This window comes from Serinus canaria, chromosome 6 (assembly GCF_022539315.1).
Source record: "Serinus canaria isolate serCan28SL12 chromosome 6, serCan2020, whole genome shotgun sequence".
NCBI lineage: Eukaryota > Metazoa > Chordata > Aves > Passeriformes > Fringillidae > Serinus > Serinus canaria.
Genome location: NC_066320.1, coordinates 20,735,712 through 20,754,301, shown reverse-complemented (window position 1 = coordinate 20,754,301; position 18,590 = coordinate 20,735,712). Strand labels below are relative to the sequence as shown.

The following is an 18,590-nucleotide window of genomic DNA, read 5'->3' as shown; positions in this document are numbered from 1 at the left end:
GGAACAGAGAGTGATGGCAAATCACTAAACTAGAAAGGACCACTTGTGAAATGCACAGCACCTTAACATAAAAAGGAAGAATAAACAACTTTTTCAATGGCCTGCATGCAGGGCCAGTTTGCAAGTGTGTGATGGTGGTGGTGCTTGATGGGCCAGGCAGACCTTAATTACTGAATTTCTACTATGCAGAGGTTGCAGCAGGAAAACATTTTTGGACTTGTCTCTATTTGTTGGTTTCTCCTATAGAAAATTAAAAAACTTTGTCTGTATATGTGAGCTATCCATGGTATGATGGCTTGTACCTCCCTGCTGCAGCAAGCACTGCAAAGGGATTTTGTTGTCCTCTAATCTACTGGAATATTTTTTAACATGTCTTTTGCTTTACCAGCCTTTTTGCAGACCAACAAGTACCTTAATGTTAATTTAGAATCTACTAGTGAAGTGTGGGCAGTTAACAGTGTTAAAATTTTGAAGCTGGAGTCAAATTCATTTCTTGACATATTTATTGACAGTGCTCTTCTTTAATAAAGAAGAAACCACACACTTTGGGAAATGGTAATCTTTATTTATGGCTATGATGAGAAAATGCAAATGAAGCGGTAAATTTTGTGATTAGTATTTTAGAAGGCAGTCACTTACTATAATTATATGTTTTAGATCAGTGGAATTATCATGTTCTATTAACCAGATTGTTTCCTGACTTCTTGTAGGATTCTGAGTAACAACAAGATCTTGGGGCTGAAGAATGGCTCTTTCTTCGGGCTGAGATCCCTGGAGAGACTGTGAGTAACTGATCAGCCTTGCTCCAGCTTCAATTAAAAGTCTTTGTACTTCAAATATAGAAACAAACATCAGATAAGGAAGTTGAGATGTTCTGAGCTGTATTGCACAGTAGAGTTTCTAGGCAGTCATCAGGTTAAGAAACAGCATAAAAATGAGTGCATGGGGATGGAAGTGGAACATGCAGGAAAGCACTGCCATCAATTTGGAACTAAAATAAACATCCAGTCAAAGCCTTGTGCTACACTGTGTGCACTATCACAGCAAAGACTGCTGTATGTAATGGTAACACTAATATACCTGACATGTAGTGTGGGTTATTTAACTCATTGGTCTCCAGTACTTCTATTTTAGATCTATATAATTTAATTTTTTTTCAATATTTTAATTATAACACCAACAACTTTGATAGCATTTATCACAGGAGCCAACAATAACTTTGACAAAGCTCCATGGCCACGTATTTCTAGCCAGTATTTGAAGGGGGAGGAGGAGCTCAGGAGCAGCTAATGAGTTAGGAAGAAAATATTTGGAAACTTCAATGGAAAGAAAAAAGGAGTAATAGCTACACTACAATAACACTACTTTCTGTATATATAGGTCAGTCATTTGAGAATAATTGTCAACAAGACTAAAAGGCTGTTTTTTTATATCTATAGGCAACTTCTGGTACCAGTACATCTAAAATTAGTAATTATGTCATGCCTATCTTGCAATATCTCCTGCAGCTTAAGCTAAATTACCTTCATACTGCTTTGAAAGAGTAGCTTTGTTATGTTGAACTGTTGATATAAAATTGTTGCTACATTCATGAATGTATTCTGTGGGTGAGAATATTTCCATATGCAAAGAAATTGTGTATTAAAATCAACAGTAGCTATAATATAATATTATAATATAATATTTTGAGTATAGGTATGTCTGATATGCATGCTGTTCATGGTTGTGGATTAAAGTGGGTAACTATACCATCCTGAGTTGTTTGAGTATCCTAAATGTGGTTTAAATTAAACAACTTATTTCAAGGTCTACAGCAATCCCTTTGAAGGATTTGGGTAAAGTGACTCTCAGAACATTTATGCTAAGCAACATTACATTGTTTCTGCATACAGTTATACTTGTATCAAATACTTTCATTAATGTTAAATATTAATGCATTAAATGATATGGAATATTAAGTAGTATGGAATGGAGAGTGAGGTATTATTTACTAACTGGTTTAATATTAGGATTAATAATGATTTGAGGTTTGTAAAGAATTCTACAAATATTTTAGACAAAACAATTCAGAGCACAGAATAGAATTACAAATTTATTGCAAGGGAAATTAGTAAGTTAAATTCTCATCTAATGTAAGCAAATGTAATTAATGTAGAGTTCAGAACTAAAGGAAAACATTTCCTCAGGTTTTTCTAAAGGTTTCATTTACATTGGAGAATTATATTGAGCACGTAATTTTAAGAATTTTATTAGTTAAAGGATGAGAGAAATACTTCAACCTGGAAAGACATTACAAACAAAACTAAGAGCAGTGAGAAAACAGAAAAACTGCCTTAGGTGTGTAGCCTCACGTGCCATCACAATCCAAACCATTTTATTTTCCTGTACTGATTTTTCACAGCAGTACAGATAAAATGAGTATCATCTCCTCTGTTTATAATTCTGTTTGACTATGGTGTTAATACAAAATCCATGAGTGGTCTGTGAATTGAAGACTGGAATTCAAGTGATGACATTCTCATGATTCAGCTGCTCTGTTTCTGTTTCATTTGGGGCCACTCAGGCCCCATATGCTTCTTATCAATATCTGTGAAATCCCAGTTTTAGCTGTAGGGGCAAGAACAGCTGGAATAGCCTACTAGGAGGTGAGTGTGAATGAATTACAGCTGGATGAGTGCTCCCAGCTCTTGGACAAAGGTTTCCCCAGCTTTGCCTTTTGGACAGAACCTGATTCAGAGCAGTACTTCAGGTGCTCAAAATGGAGACCTGTGGCAGCAGCTGCTTTTGACGTTTGTGACTTATCAAAATGGACCAAGAACTTTCATTCCTGCCTGAAAGGAAGGACTGTAGCAGGAAAATCCAGCTTCCCTTAAAATACTGTTAAGTTTACAAGGGTAGGTGCTTAGGAACATGCTGGAGTTGAGAATTGCTCACTCAGTTTGGCTTTGCACTCCTTGTGGTCCTGTTCAGAAGAAAAAGTAATGTGAATGCCATAGAGGAAAAAATCATGTAAGTCAGTTTTTGGTTTTTTTTATGGTTACCATGACATCATGAGCTAGAAGAGTGTAAGCTTACATGGAAAAATAAATCATTCAATGTCAAACTCAAAAGGATTAGAGAAGTAAAATTTCAGGTAGAATTGAATGACTTGTGTATTCTGGCTCTTGCCTGTCCTGGAGTGCTTAAACCCTATTTTGGGTAAAGAATGGTTTGAAGCCCTGCTCCAATAAGTGAGTGGCAACTTTCCCCCTATTATTTTGTTTTTCAATGCATGTCACAACAGGAATTTAATCACAGAAGTGTCAGTCTTCTCAGGTTCTGGGGATTTCTCAAGAGCATGTTACACAAGTGAGGTCCCTCACTGAGCAGTTGTCTCCAAGTGGGACTCTCATTCTATCAAGCAAATCAAGAAAAGTTATTTACCCCTTAACCGTCCATTTTAAGAGTAAGACAAAATTGGTTTCTCAAAAAAAAGGCTATTGTAGAATTCTAATATTATACATTGAATATTTTTTCAAATTTTTTTCAGAAAACTGCAATTTTTTTCAACCATAACATAAGAGTAAAAAGGTTAGCATTTCAGGTTTTCTCAAACTGTGTTGCTGCTATAGGAAACCTGGTGATACATTTTCAGAGCATAGAGCCAAGAAACCAGGGAAAAATATGTTTGTTTAGTGATTTAAAGATAGTACTATATTTAACAATTATCCATTAATATTAAACAATGAAATGTAATAATTTCTATTAAAAATGGTGATCACAAGGCATGTATGAAATACTTCTATTTTTATTGGGCATTTTGTAAAAATGCTTTGAAAAACACTGACTCACAAAAGTGGACTTTCATTTTTATGTATGTATATGAGCAGTGACTCATGAGTGATCTGTGGAGGTGGCTGTCCCTCTCCACAGCCACAGTTTTCTCCAATTAAGAAATTGCCATGTGCTGGTTTGGAAAGGTTGGCTCACAAACGTGACATGGCATCTGGGTCATGGTGTGTCCCTGTGCCTCTGAGCTTACACTGCAGAGACCAGAACCATTTAGAAGTGAAGATCAGAACTTAAATACTGTGAGAGAACAAAGGTTTTCTGCAAACCTCTGTTTTGCACAGATATTATATGCTGTCCAGTTATGTGGTCCTTGAGTTGGAATAAATCAGAAGTGTAGGTAAGAATATAAATAGGCTTTTTTTGAAGCAAGTGTGGTTAAGGAATTGTTTGTTAAAATATGAAGAGCTATGTGGAATTTAACCAGAAGAGATCTACAGGCCATAAATTCTTTAAATGAGAGTGCGCACCTTGAACCCATTTCTGTGATACACCCTGGGGAGATGGCTGGCTTCACATCCAGGATGCTGAGAATTCACTTTGGGCCTGAAGCTGAGGGCAAAGACTTGACAGCTTGTAATGATTTCAGTTTCAGTTCCTTCCCTGTCTGCAGTCAGTGTTCTGCCTTCCCAGAACAGCAGGAGTTATAGCAGAGATTTAAATAAGTTTTGCCTATGCTCTGGGTTCCATAAAAGAAAGGAAAATTGGGCTTTCCAAGCCATGAAAGAGTGAAGTAGCCCTTTCAAGTCTCAGCAATCTGAAAATTCTCATTTAATGAAATACTTGGAGGGATCTGAACAACTGAATTATCTGTGTAATTTGGTGGTGTAATTATTGCATAAATATCAACAATATATTACATGGGAAAATCTGTGACTTTTTCCTTCTTTAAAAATGATTTAATTTTATTTATATTTATTTTCTGGCCATAGGGTTGAGCATGCTATTACCCAAGGAATCACAGGCTAGTGCAGGTTACCAAGCTGCTTGCAGATGACTTGTCATAGCAGTCCATGGTGTGGGTGCTGCTGTGGAGCATTGCCCTCTCTCTCAGAGTGCAGCAGTGCCAGTATTAGTGCCAGCTGTGGCAAAGGCTTTCTATGCCTGAGGATATTTGGCCAGCCACAGTCCTTGGGATGCTTCTGGGGACAAAGACTGAGGTGACTGGGCCTGGTCCAGCTGTGCTGGACCTAAAGCCAAGATCCAGACTAGGAAAAGAAATCTTTTGTCCTAATCCTGATGCCAGCTGGTGCGAAACAATCTGTCCTTCAGCTTATCCACACTGCTAATTTCCTTACTTGGCACAGCAGCCAGTGCCCCACACTGGCCTGGACAGCCCTGCCCACGTTCCCCCTCCATGGGGCAGCCTGTCCTGGCTTCCCTGCCCTGGGCTCCTGGTGCTCTGGGATTGATTCTGTGCTTGGGATTTCCACAAGTGGGTGTATAAGGTTGCTCTCTTTCTCTTTCATAACCAAATGTACTTTTTCATGAGGTTTACAGGAGCATTATACCTCTGAGACTGTTGCTCCTTTGTCCCAGTGACTGAACCTCTGACGGGTTCAGAAGCTATTGGGAAGGAACCAGCAAATACAAATAAAGAAACATACACAAACAGACCATGGTTGCATAAGCAGTTTCCTTGGGAAATCAGGATGAAAGATCACTAAGCAAGATTACACATATTTTTCCCCGTTGAGCCAGAAGAAAAGCATGCCAGGCACTAATAAGCAGCAGTGACTGTTTTACAGAAACTTGCTTTGTTACATTTTCTAGACAAAGAAAATTAATACTAAAAGATCTCTAAGAATTTAGCAATGAGTTTATTTTTTGTTTTGATTTTATTCTTTTAGCACTATACATGAGTCTTACTGTACCAGTAAGATTAGATGGTGTGTAGTTTTATTAAGTGTTGCTGTACCATCAAGTTCCAATCACATGTCAGTGCTGCACAGCCATGTTGTCCTCAGTTATTATCAGGCAAGATTGCCTAAAAGCTGCTTCCAATAGATTTCAGTGGGACGTTCTGCAGCTATGTGCTGTGGTGTGCAACAGAAGTGATAACACACTAAGCTGAGGGATGAAAAGGAATAAAAAGACAAGCATAAAAAATTAGACAATAGAAAAAAACATGCTGTTAAACAGTTGTTACCAAAATATGATATTTAGAATTGCTTTAGCAAAATTCAAGTGATAGACGTGTAAAACATAAAGGTTTGACATTTTTACCATGCAATTTACATTTTCTGAATTACTGTCCTCTTCATTTTTCCCTGCCCATACATTTGAAATATGCATGTGCACACACACATGAAGAAACAGATGTTCTTCCTAGGTACTGTGAACAATTGGAAATATGCTCAAAGAAAGTGTTAACAATTTAACTTTCAACACATTGCATATGGCATCTTTAAAGTTAGAAACTTCATAGATTAAATGTAGAATATCTGTTCGTTTTTTTGGATTGTTGTAAAAATAGAAAAATACTGGTTATTATGAACTCAAAATATTTCTGACTGACAGCCAGGATCCAGCTGTGCAACATTTTTGGCTTTTTTTTTCCTTTGAAGATCTTGCAGCTGAGGAGTGTGCCCCTAACTTTGTGCAAGCACTTTTAGCAGAAAATAAATTGATAAGCTTGGAGACCTCAAATGCCACTGAGCTGAGTGTTTGGAGAAATGCTGTGATGGTATTCAAGGAAAGGGCAATCTAAAAATCTTTTCTTAGGGCTGTTTGTTGTCTAAATAGTCATAGTATGAATAAAGCTATTCCATTTTATCTGGTTGTTGTATTTGGGGAAATATTGAGAAAGAAAACTCTCAAGCATCTGAAGTTGTCTCACTACTCTTTCTTGCATTTGAAATCCTGTGTGGATTTAGTAAATTTTCTAGGTCCAGTTAATAATGATAGCAAACAAGTTATTTCTTTATTCTCAAAGAACAAAAGTACAGATCCTGCAACCATTATTTTTTATTGTTTAGTAATATGTCTAGGATACCTGAGGAATTCCTAGCAGTTTTACATGTAAATTATTTTACTGTGTTGGCTTGTAATTGTTTACAAAAGCTCATTATGCTGCATTACTGTTTGAAGTGATTGATCATGTTCTGCTAGATGCAGAAAGATGGGAATAGTCATGGGGAAGGATTTTTCTCCAGGAGGAGGACTCTGCTTTTTGTCTGTACTCTAAAATATACTGAAGGCAATTCATGTTCCTCTTGGCAGTCATTGAACTTTGAGTTACCCTTTTGGTTTCAGTGTCAGAGGAAGGGTTTGTCTTTTTAATTATGATGATGCCAGAGTTTGCATGAGGCAGGAGAGTTCCTTTTGTCAGTTCTAAACACAGCTAATGTAGCTGGCAGATTAATTTATAGATATGTTTGCCTGCACTGTGGTCTGTACAAAGGCACTTATAAATACTGAGCTTAAAAAACAAAGTTCTGAAAATTTATGAATTACTGAAGTGAAGGTACCTGTTCATTCAGAGACATGTCTATTGTAGATAATTGGTTTGGAGGGTTGGAGAGACTCAGGAGATAAAGAACTTTACAAATAGTGAAGGGAAAACAAACCCAGTGGATTTGGCAGTGGACGGATCAGAAGGAGGAAAGAAAACAGGCATTTAATAATCATTTATCACCTAAGATTAGAATAGCTTCCTGTGAAATGAATGGTTTTCAAGGCTCATCCTGGAGCATGGAGAAAAGCAATTTCTAACAAGGAAATGAGTGTTAAGGTGGTGAATTGGACTGTGTTCTTCAGAGCTTAATACACCGACCTCTTAGACCATCTCGTTTTTTCATTGGTAGTAAATGCCACGGTCAGCTGCTGTAAGCTTTTTTATTTTTTTCTCCAGGGTTTTTTATCATATCCTCATATCCCTGGGTTAGCACCAGATCCCTTACCCATCCTGGAACTGCTCCTTCATTTCCTTACACCAGTCTATCTTTGTGGTGGCTGCAGCCCAGGGATTTTGCTTCTATTTGGTGCTTGGTTCTTTGTCATTGTGATATTTTTGGTCATGTTACTCAATAATGCCAGTGTCAGATATATTCTAGACAAAAGATAGAGATGTTCACTTAAATAAATGTGCTCTTTAAATATCTGACTTCGTGTACCTGTCAATGAAGATTGAAATGTATTACTGAATTACAGAAAAATAATTAAATGCGTGTCAAAAAAAGAGTATTTTTTCCATAAAATCAATTAATTTCTACAAAATACATTTTCTATAAAATAATTTTACTATTTTAAAATATTAATGGCATGGATTGGTGAGATTGGTATGAGCCTGATAGGAGACTGAAAGGAGATAGGAAAATGATCCTCATAGCACCAACGAGTTCCTCACTGCCAGGGTTCTTTTTTTAGCATCAAACAAGAGTTCCTCATTAACATTTACAATATTTGAATTATATCTTGTAAATCATTCCAAAATCACAAGTTTAGTAATTGCAAATAAAATGTAATGTTGCAATGGGAAGTCTCCCTCATCACTTAATTAGCTAGAATTATCTAATTATTTCTGACTGTTTAAGTCAAAGTTTTTACTTGACTATATTTATTTGTTGATAGATTTCATTTGTCATTATCTGATGACAAAGATAAAGTGTTATACTGTAGGCATTGCATTCAATTAAAAATACAGCTTTTTAGCTTCCATGTTTTTTACTTGAAAAAAATTCTTAATCATAAAGGACTTTGTATTAATAGGCAATTTTATGCATACTGTAGCAAATACATAATGGTTAGTTATTACAATATTTATATGTTGATGTTAAACAAAAGAGTATTTAGAAAGAAGAAAATCTGTGAATGAAAAGGCTTTTATTTGAGAGAAGTGATTGGAAATCAAGGACTATCTTATTTTAGAGTTTTTTTAAATTTTCACTCAGTTTTTGTCTTATCACTTGATTTTTCTCCACCTCTCAGTTTTTTACCTGTATTGCTTATTTAATATCTCCAAATCTAGAAATACTGGTAGATCTCAGCTTGTCAGGAAAGAGGAAGCAAGAAAACGTACACTGGTGTTTGTGAAATGCCAATAATTTTACATTTCTACCTTTTGTGGAGTCATTTATGTACCTTCCTGCCCTGAGTGGGAAGCACCCTTAGTGGGCACAAATACAAAAGTGCAGATAGAGGCTACTGGTGCTTGTCGAAAATACCTGCCCATAAGCAGGTAAAGACAGCAAGAGGCAACAGCAGACCTAAGGAACATTGGAAAATGTCATGGATCTGGACTTGGAAAAGCCTCTGTTGTTCCTCACTGTTGGTGAAGGAGTACAGGGTGAATTGCTTTTCAAAGTAAGTATTATTTTGCTGCAGGCAGTGTTTTAATGAATTGCACAGGAGGAGAGGATCTAATTTGCTATCATTGCATAGAAATTTTTAGAAACCAGAGAAGGAGAAACAGAGGCAGGATCAATGTCACAAGTCAAACAGGGCAAACTTAATTAAAAATAGCTTTTTCTTTTTAATTCTCTGGCCCTTAATGGATCTCTTTATTCTGTCCTATGACTAACAGTAAGTTACTCATTTAGTAGTGCAAAAGCTGAGTATTTTTTTACACTGCCCTCCCTTAAAGTAAGTAAAAAAAAAAACCCCACCAACCACAAAAACAACCTCTCCAAACTCTAATGGCAGAATCCATTACGTTCTAGTGTGCAATATCAAAGAGACATTTAGCATTTTATCGGGAATTGTAAAACTTTTGCTGTTCTTAATATGACTGTCAGAAACAGAGGATTTAGAAATTAAAAGTAAAATTACATTACCCTGTTTCTAACAGGTTTTACGTACTGTAAGTCTTACAACCATGAAGTATCTGTCAAAGCACTTGTAATGCAGTGTGACAGAAAGGTAATGCATTTTTTTCCTCTATTCATTTGTTATTTACCGGTACAAAGTCACAATGCAGACTATTAGATGTCACAGACTATTAGATGTCACAACAGGAAAATAACCTGTATGTCAATTGCTGTAGAGTTGCTATGCTGTAATGTGCAAAAAAAAAAAAAAGCAGTAATTTTTAGAAAAAGAGGATGTTTCCTCTGGGATATTACAGTGCTGTTTTAAAATAGCAGTAATTAAGTCTGAAAAACAGGTTAGTAAATCAATCCCATTGTTCCTGGTACAAGGGTCCAGAACCCAGTGTAATTGTCATCTTTTCTTTATACCTTAAGCCTGTTTTTTTTTTTTTTTTTGCTTCCTAAACCGCCACATTCATTTGTCTGGTTCTGTGGTATATTTGTTTCCCCCTGGAAACTGCATGGGCTCCCAGGCCATGTCTTTGCTCTTAATTCCATGGTTCCATGGCAGTGAGGTCTGAGAGCTGCTCAGAGCTGCCTTCCCTCACAGGTGACAGGCCTTTGTGTCATTCTGGATGCACTGCTGAGATTACCTTCCTCTCTTCTGACATGGAACCATGCTTTCAGCTTGGGCACAGAATTGCCAGCTGCTGGCACAGACGTGGCATGGCAGCACTGTTTAAGGTGTCAGTGGTTTGCTGGGCTGCATCGATGGACTTTTGAGTGTAACTATTTGCAAAACAGATTTCTGTTGGAAATGTGAGCATGGCAAAATGAAAATGTTCAGCAGGGGACACAGCAGTTTCACAGGACCGTTTTTATCATAGGCACCAGTGTTTCATTTGAACTGCTTTATAGTCACAAAATATAGACTCTTTTTTGGTTGACAAAGCTGCACTATGCCACTTAGGAATGGTGCAAGCTGTGTTTCTATAAAGAAACACAGACTGGTTGAAACAGTAGGAAAAACAGAAATGTGGTTTTAGGGCAGTTTGTGTGAAGTCAGAAAGAAGCATTCTGGAAAGCCAAGCTGTTAAAGATTAGTGTTAGTTTATCAGCAACTGAGCTAATCTTGTGAAGGGAGCTGTGAGGTGAATTGGAAGCTGAATCCTTTTATTCAGTGTGTGGTTTTGATATCTCACCTGTAGGCTATTGGTGGAACAACCCTCTCAAACTTCAGAAAATACTGTATATTAGCTGTATTCAGATGCAGCGTGGTATTCAACATGTTTACTGTCAAGAAGACCAAAAAGTTGTCTCACTTGGTAGTATCCACACATAAATGTGAGATGCCTTAAGTTCTGACTAGGGGCATCTCAACGTCATGGTGGTGTTGGGTAACAGTGAGGATCCAAAGAGAAACCCCAAACTCAATCCTTCCCTCCCAAAGAGATTTCTAGGCCCTACTGATTACTTTTCTTTTTGTGTCTCCACCTCTGACTTGATATCCATTGACAGACACTTCTCAATTGCTTGGTTATAAGAACAGAACCCCCTGTGTGTGTAAGTTATTGTCTGCCAAAAGTGCACGTCTGTAGACTAGACTGGGAGATCTCAGATGAAAACATGCAATTACTCATTCATATCATGCTAGTCTGTAAATGCTCCAAGGGTACCAATGACCCTGGGAGCTTGCTGCCCTCCAAACTGCTGGGGATGCCTGCAGAAAGCACAGCTTGTTCTCTGGACGCTTGTGCTTCATCAATAATCTCTGAGAAGGCAAAAAAAGTAAAGAGACTAGAATTGAAAAGGAAAGAAGGGCTGTGGTTTATGCCAGTTTAGTGTAAAGAAAAAAAAAATCTCCAAAATGAGTTGTCTGAAGTAGTTAGTAAAGCTGATGTAATATAACAGCTGTGGACAGTTTTTCTCCCCACTTCTTAATATAGACAGAATTGATTAGTTGGGTGTAGTGTAGTGCTGCGTGTGTCAAGTAGGTACAAAATGGTTGTTCTCACGAGAAAATTGCATGCAGACTTAGCACATGATAAGCTGTCTTGTGTTAACACAAATTGCCTCCTTCTTGAAATGGAAAGTGACTGGGAGGGCTATAGAGGATGTTTGTATAGTCTGAGCTATGCACATATTCTGTGGAAAAAAAAAAAGAATTACAAAATTCCACTATGTGCTGCTTTTGAAAGTGTTTTGCTGAGGAGAATACAGAGAGAAACATTGTGCTGAAATAAAATGCTTATTTTTGTTTGCTTGTTAACTTGAAAAAATGAAATAAAATTGCTATGTGCAATGGTAATGAGATTCATCTGATAAAAATAAGTGGTTTAAGTTAAAAATAAGCCACTTGAGTTAGCATAATGCAAGAAACTTGTTGAAGCAGAAGTAAAATGTATTTATCATGCCTTTATAACCCAGGAAACTGCCAAAGGGGCAACTTGAATCTCTTTAAGTCAATTAATCTCTGTCTATGAAAAGTATGAAAGATGATAAATCAGGAAAAAATGTTAGCTGTAGGTGCCTGTGAAAGCCAAATTTATTAAAAAGCACACCCTCAGCCATAGCTGTAACACTTCTGCCATGATGCTGTAATTAATGGCCAATGAAAGAAAGTTTCACAGCTAATGTATGTACTCAGACACATGGTACATTTATTACTTTCACCAATTGTGTTTTACCTTTTTTTTTTCATTCAGTTCTCCCATTTGTTTGTTCATGCAAAGTAAGTTAATACTTTTTTAAAGACCTTAAAGACATGCTTTTCAGCTGAAAGGGCAGTTTAAAGTACATTGTGCTCAGAACAAAACAGTGTTTTATGTACTATGTCAGCAGCTAAACTGAGAATTTGATGCTTTTTTCCTCTTTGTGCCATTAATTGCTTTTAGGTATTTCTGAGAAGTGTGAGTGCCTCACCAGGGACAATCCTCCCATTTGAGTGAAGTTTAAATACTGTATTAAGCTTTCCTACTGTACAGAGTTATGTGAACTTACAAAAATATTTAGGAATGTAAGACCAGAATGGGTTGCAGCCAGCCTGAGCTTCCAGGGATAAAAAGAAAATTTGTCCAGCTCTCCCTCTCATCATACACACCACAAATGAGCCAGTCCTTTAACAGCTTTCCAGCTCTCCATTAGGAACACTGGAACTTCAGTTCAATATAACGGCTCTGAAACTTATAATGTGCCACAAAGGAAGAAATTGTAATGGGCCGCAGGTTGGGTTTTTTACTTTTCCTTTTGCCTGTCTTTGCCACTGTAACCAATAGATCCTGATCAGCCATTCTGCCAGGTTCCTCAGCCAGGACTGGGCCAGCAAGGTGCACCAGCACAGGCACTGACTTTCAGTTCTGGACTAGAGCAGGTGACCAGTGTAAACTATCCAATAGTTTACACTGTGTAAACTATTGGATAGTTTACACTGTCACCTGTGTAGCCTTTTTAGCAGAACAGGAGGAGCAGGGGAAGCTCCTGAAACCATGTTGTGCATCAAACAATAAATAGATAAATAAATGTTGCTGGTCCTGGAAGATCCTTGGGAGGATTCAGCTCTGGATGTGTAAAAATTCATGTCACAAGATGCAGTTTCTAACTCTAGTAATTTATATTCATGCATAAGCAATATCAAATTGAACAAATATTTTAAGGCTGCTCCAAATATTTATTTCTACTTTTTCTTATCTGTGATCTAAATGTACTCATAGCCTATTTTTATCCATATGATTTTATAATATTGTTATCCTTTAACTTATACTAATCCTTTTCTCTTTGTAGGGTTCACCATTTATAAACAGTGATGTAATACTCACTTTCCTCATCTAAGGAAGCCAAAAATATGATAATCTCTTAGTGATATCATGAAAATAACCATGAATTGTACATATCTTTAAAAAAATTATGAGCACAATGCCTGAAGTATCTAAAAGTAAGATTATTATCTGCCAAGTTTTATTTAATACATAATGGCAATGTACTCTCTTTATAGTCTAAAAAATTGATTTTAATCCAGTTAATTGAATACTCAGATAAGTACAATTTCAGCTTAGTTTAGCATTCAGAAATGATGTTCATGTTGTCAAACTGATACAGTCGAATATAGAAAAGACCCCTCTGCACCCCTTTACATGCAGTAAATAAATATCCTTGGGAAATTCACTGTGACTTCAGGGCTTAGGAGGTCTGTACAAAGCTGCTTTCTCTGTGCTTGCATAACCAGCCAGTGCTGACCAAATGGTTACTTAAAGAAGCCCAGTGAAAATTTAAAGCTTCCTGCTGAGGACATTGAATCAATTTCTACTTTCCATCCTATTTTTATTTTTGTTGTCCCTATTTTCAGGTTGAGTGCTGGATGGGTGGGGATGTTCCTTTTCTTTTTGCCCTCTTGAGAACTGAGAATTCAGTAAAAATTTAACTTTTTTTTTTTTTTTTTTTTTTTTTTTTCCTTAGCTCAGTCATCTGCACAGAGGGTAAAATACAGAGATTTTGTTACAGGTCTTCTCTTCTGATTTCCTTGCATTCAGGTGTTTGAGTAGCAGTCTGTAATGATTACTTTGTAGTTTATTTGTGTAAGTTAAATTAAATGTCTTTCACTTGGAACAGAAGTGAGACATTTCACTCATTTTTCCCTATTGACAATGTTATTGCACAGCAGCTGCTCCCTGGTTTCATAGAGCAATCTTCCCATGGATTCAGACTCTGTATTGCTGTTAGATGAGAAAATTCATCTTAGCTAATAGCTCTGACATAACTACTTCTTCATTCCTTAATTTCCTACCTTTCTACTTGCCTTGCTCAAATCTTTGATAAGCAGTGACAATGAAAGGAAAAACATAGAACAAAAATAGAAAAATGGTCTTATGAAATAGTAAGTATTAGCACAAAGGTAGAGGGTTAAGTATTTGTAAGGGGTCCCCAGTAAAATGTTGGATGGAAATGGTCTTTATGCAGAACTTCTTCCATTGTTCATCTTTACACAATGAAATTTCTGGTTTCCAACCTCTGTTGAGTTGCTGTGCTAATGGGTGCATGTTCTAAACTTTTGTTTTCTCATTTTAGGTCTCTTCCCTTTGAAAAGTCCCAAAAGTTCTCTATTTTTGCATGAATTGCATCATAAAAAAATATATATATTTCTGTTCTTTGTTGTTGTATGTGTTCTTTTATCAGTCTGTCTGTTTATTCTTGTTGTGTTGCCTGTGTTATTCCACAACACAGGAACTTTGGTTTTTATGTTGAGCATTCTATACCTGAATACTTATTCAAACAGCTCCATAAGTGTGCATCAATGGCCACTTACTTCTGGCCCATTTTCCCCACAAAACTGTAAAAGCTTTTTCACATGACAATTCCTCAACAAAAGAACCAGGGTTTGCTGCTCACAAAGGTGAGCCAAGCCAAGTTCCATTTCTTCAGCCCACCTGATGTCTGTCAGCAGCACTTGTGGCTCTCCTGTGTCTCTGTGTTGTTTCAGAGGTGCTGTTCCCCAGTGTTCAACTCTTTTTCACAGGAGCAGCCAACTTCTCTTGAGGAAATACAGCATGCCACTGAGCAGCTATTTCATTAGCAGGCATTTTAGGAAAAAAAAGTAGGTGCAGGCTGGGAAGTGAAACTCAGCCTGATGCCTGCAAAGAATGTAGAGCCATAATTTATGGAGGCTGTGTGCTGGACATGTGGAGCTGAGCACACGCCAGCAGCCAGCGTGAACCCTTGGGGCTCTGGGCTCCGGCCAACTTACACAAAAGCTGGTACAGGTATGGCATTGGTGCTGCTCTTGCCACAGCTCATCAACTTGGGGTGAGCCAGACTTTCTTTTGCTAAATAAACCCAGGGAATTCATTTTTTTAAATAACTGGTGCATCATAGTGAGGTTGAGGTTCAGCTTGCTAAAGCCCTAGCATTTTTGATGAACTGTAGAGCATTAGCTGTGTGATTTCTATTTATTTATTTAAATGCTTCCATGTTTTAGAGTTTTTGCATATGTTGCTGTAGTGTGCTGTTTAAGCTGCTGGTGGTACACGATGAAGACCCATTGATTGACCCATTTTCTTGGTATGTTAGTTGCATCTAAAAGCAGATGTGGATACTGTTTTCATTAACTGGGTTTAAAGATAACTTACTATTTACAAAATTGCTGGGAAGGATAAACAACATTTACACTATTTTGTGATCCTCAGTCAGATTTCCATGAAATGCACATTTTCTGAAACCAAAACTTTTCTAATGACCTATTAAGTAATTGTGTAGTTCAGCATTTAAAAGATGATAAATGAAAAACAAACCCTAATGAAGTGTGGTGAGCCAGCAGAAAGCAGACAGATCATGCACAGTATTACTGGTCTTGCAGAATGACTGAATGAACCTTTTATACTAGTTACAGATTTCACTGTCAAACTTTAGAACTGGGCTAATGTTAGAAAAGTAAACTGTGAGAGCAGCTGCTGCTCACTTTCCTGCTTCAGTCAGGCTGAAGTGAAACTAGAAATGGTGTTTCTCTTGTTTCAATATTGAGATAGCAGTAGATTTCCAACTTAGAGCTACACGAGTGCACTGTTTATATCAGTTGCTGGAATAAATCCACATAGGAATGAACTGATAGATCAGAACAATACTGGCAGTTTGGCAGTGCTGGTTCTATGTGCAAAATTGCCTTTCATTTCCCATTGAATTTTTAGGCTTCTGTGTGAGAGAGGATGGGTTCAAAAACATTAAAAGAGAGAGCGCATGTGCAAGTCTGTATGATATCAGTGCCAATATGCCAGCAGTGAGCCTGAAGGAAAGCAGCCTCGCTGCTCCACCACTCACCCAGAAAGTTAGCAGAACAGTCAATCAGACAATTACCCAGCAAGCTATCTACATCCTCCAGTGCTAAAAGGCAAAGCAATTTGGTTTTGTTCTTTATTGACCTTTCTTTTTGCATGTCAGCTATTTTGTGCATTTTTTGTATGTTAAATTTGGGATTGCATAAGCTTTATTTTCTGGCTTATTTGCTTGTATCTTCCTAAACACATATTTATTTCATTTTGTTGTATTGCTGAAAACAAGGAATTTCTAGGTGTTAGTACTGTTATACTGAAGTGTACCCATTTGGCTTTATTCTAACTTTAAGGAAGACTTTATGCAATTAAATTGAATGTGACTGCCTTGCTTCTTGCTTTTTCATCCTAACCACATCACAGAAAGGACTTTAGGGAACAGTGTGAGAAAGGACTGATAGCAACAGAATATGAGGCACTGCTGCAGGTCTTTATCCTCTGTCCCCTCTTTGCTCTCTTCTCTACTCTCAGAGATGGAGGCAGAGGAAGCAATTTCAGCTTTCCATGCCTTGCACAGGAAGGTTACAGTTCTGCTAAGGAAAATATCCCTATACATTCACCACCCCCTGATGATTTGGGCTGCCTGTTTCCAGGTTGTTTGCAGGTAACCTTTAATTGGTGATTGTCACAGTGAAAGTGATTAACTGTTGCCAGACCCAAAGAATTATTTTTTTTTTTTTAATCCTAAAGAAACTTCTCTGGAGTCCAGTCTATTCTTGGTATAACATGATTTTCATCAGCAACAAATACATCAGGAATCATTTGATCTGCATGATTTTTGCTTGGAATAATGCTCAGCAATTCAGTTTCTACACATGTCCCATACTTTTGGATTATTTTTCTTTTTTCATGTTTTCAGATAATTTGAACCATTATAAATCTGAATACCCATTCTTGGTTTTCTTGGTTGAAAGATGAGTACAGGTTGTAAATTTTTTTGAGGAAAAATGATCTAATTTGCTGCACCACAGAACTCTTTCTAAATATGTTTTATGCCCTATTTTTATGGCTGTTGGATAGAATTGTATATTTTATTTTCCTAGGATGGAATAGATATTGTCATTAAATAGTAGTGTTGCCATTTCAGGCAAATGTAGCATCATAAAGATTATTTGTATAATTTTTTTTTTAAATCTATAAAATGTGGACTTAGGTCTCCAATGAAACACTTAAAAGGTTGAAAGTTTAATTTTCTGATTTTTTTTTTCTCTTGCCATAAGCAGAAGTCTCTTCTTAGAGCTTAGTACAGATTTGTTCTAATTCTGTGTTTTTAATCTCTGGTGTGAATAGTTTCATCAGATCTTTTGGTTATTGCGTGGTTCATTTTAGGTTAAGCCAGGGGTTAACTTCTTACAGAGGTTCGTTAAAAAGCAGATGGGTTCTTTCTGAGGACAAATGTGCTTTGGCCAAGATTTTAAAGAAATCATGCAAAATTGGGATTTGCATCCATTCCCCTCTCCTCCCTGAACACTTATGTTAAGATTTGAAATATTCAGACTTGAAATCTGGCAGGAATTTGTGCCTGTTTCAGATGGGGTCTTGCACAGTTCAGCAATCTGTTTCCATCTGGCTGAGATGCAAGTTTCTAAACAAAGTGCACTTGGTACATTATTTGTGTGTGTATGATATATAAACTGTGAAAATTCCCAGGAAAAGTCTTTGTCGCAGTACCTTGCTGGATTCATGTGGATAAAAAAAGTGATGGGAAGGAGTTCAAAGATATTTACAGGGCTCAGGACCATAATTAACATAGTCCAAGTGAATGAAATCATGGATGGAAGAATTCCAACTGCATTCGTTGGGGACTGAGTATGAGAATTCTGATTACCAGGTCTGTGTTCGTGATGATGGAATTACAAATCAGTGGCTTAGTATGCCTGAAAGTGGGTATCTAAAAGCTGTACAGTGGACTAAATATAAAACAATAAAAAACTTTCCCCTGAAATGCTAATATTTTAGTGTCACTTAAAAAAGGGTCATTTTGCAAAATAGACTCTGAATCTAGCCAATCAGGCCAAAAGTAATTGTTCTTAAAATTTATAAAAATGTGGACCAAAAGGTAAGAACCTGAAAAATAAAATAATGTTGTTTGTCAGATTTTGGTCCTGTGGAATCACAAAAGTTTCTGTTTCAGTCTTGAATTACCTATTAGAGCTTAGTAATACAAGGATTAATTGCTGAAATAATTATTTTACTAGAA

At 37.0% G+C, this 18,590-nt stretch overlaps 1 protein-coding gene across 1 annotated transcript in view; it reads left to right on the top strand.

Annotated features, from left to right (window-relative positions):
- The window catches only part of LOC103813901 (adhesion G protein-coupled receptor A3), a 252,743-nt gene that overhangs the window by 42,373 nt on the left and 191,780 nt on the right, over positions 1-18,590 (top strand). The window contains exon 2 of the mRNA XM_030241296.2: positions 711-782. Coding sequence (XP_030097156.1) covers positions 711-782 — 72 coding nt within the window. The remainder of the gene's footprint in view (positions 1-710; positions 783-18,590) is intronic.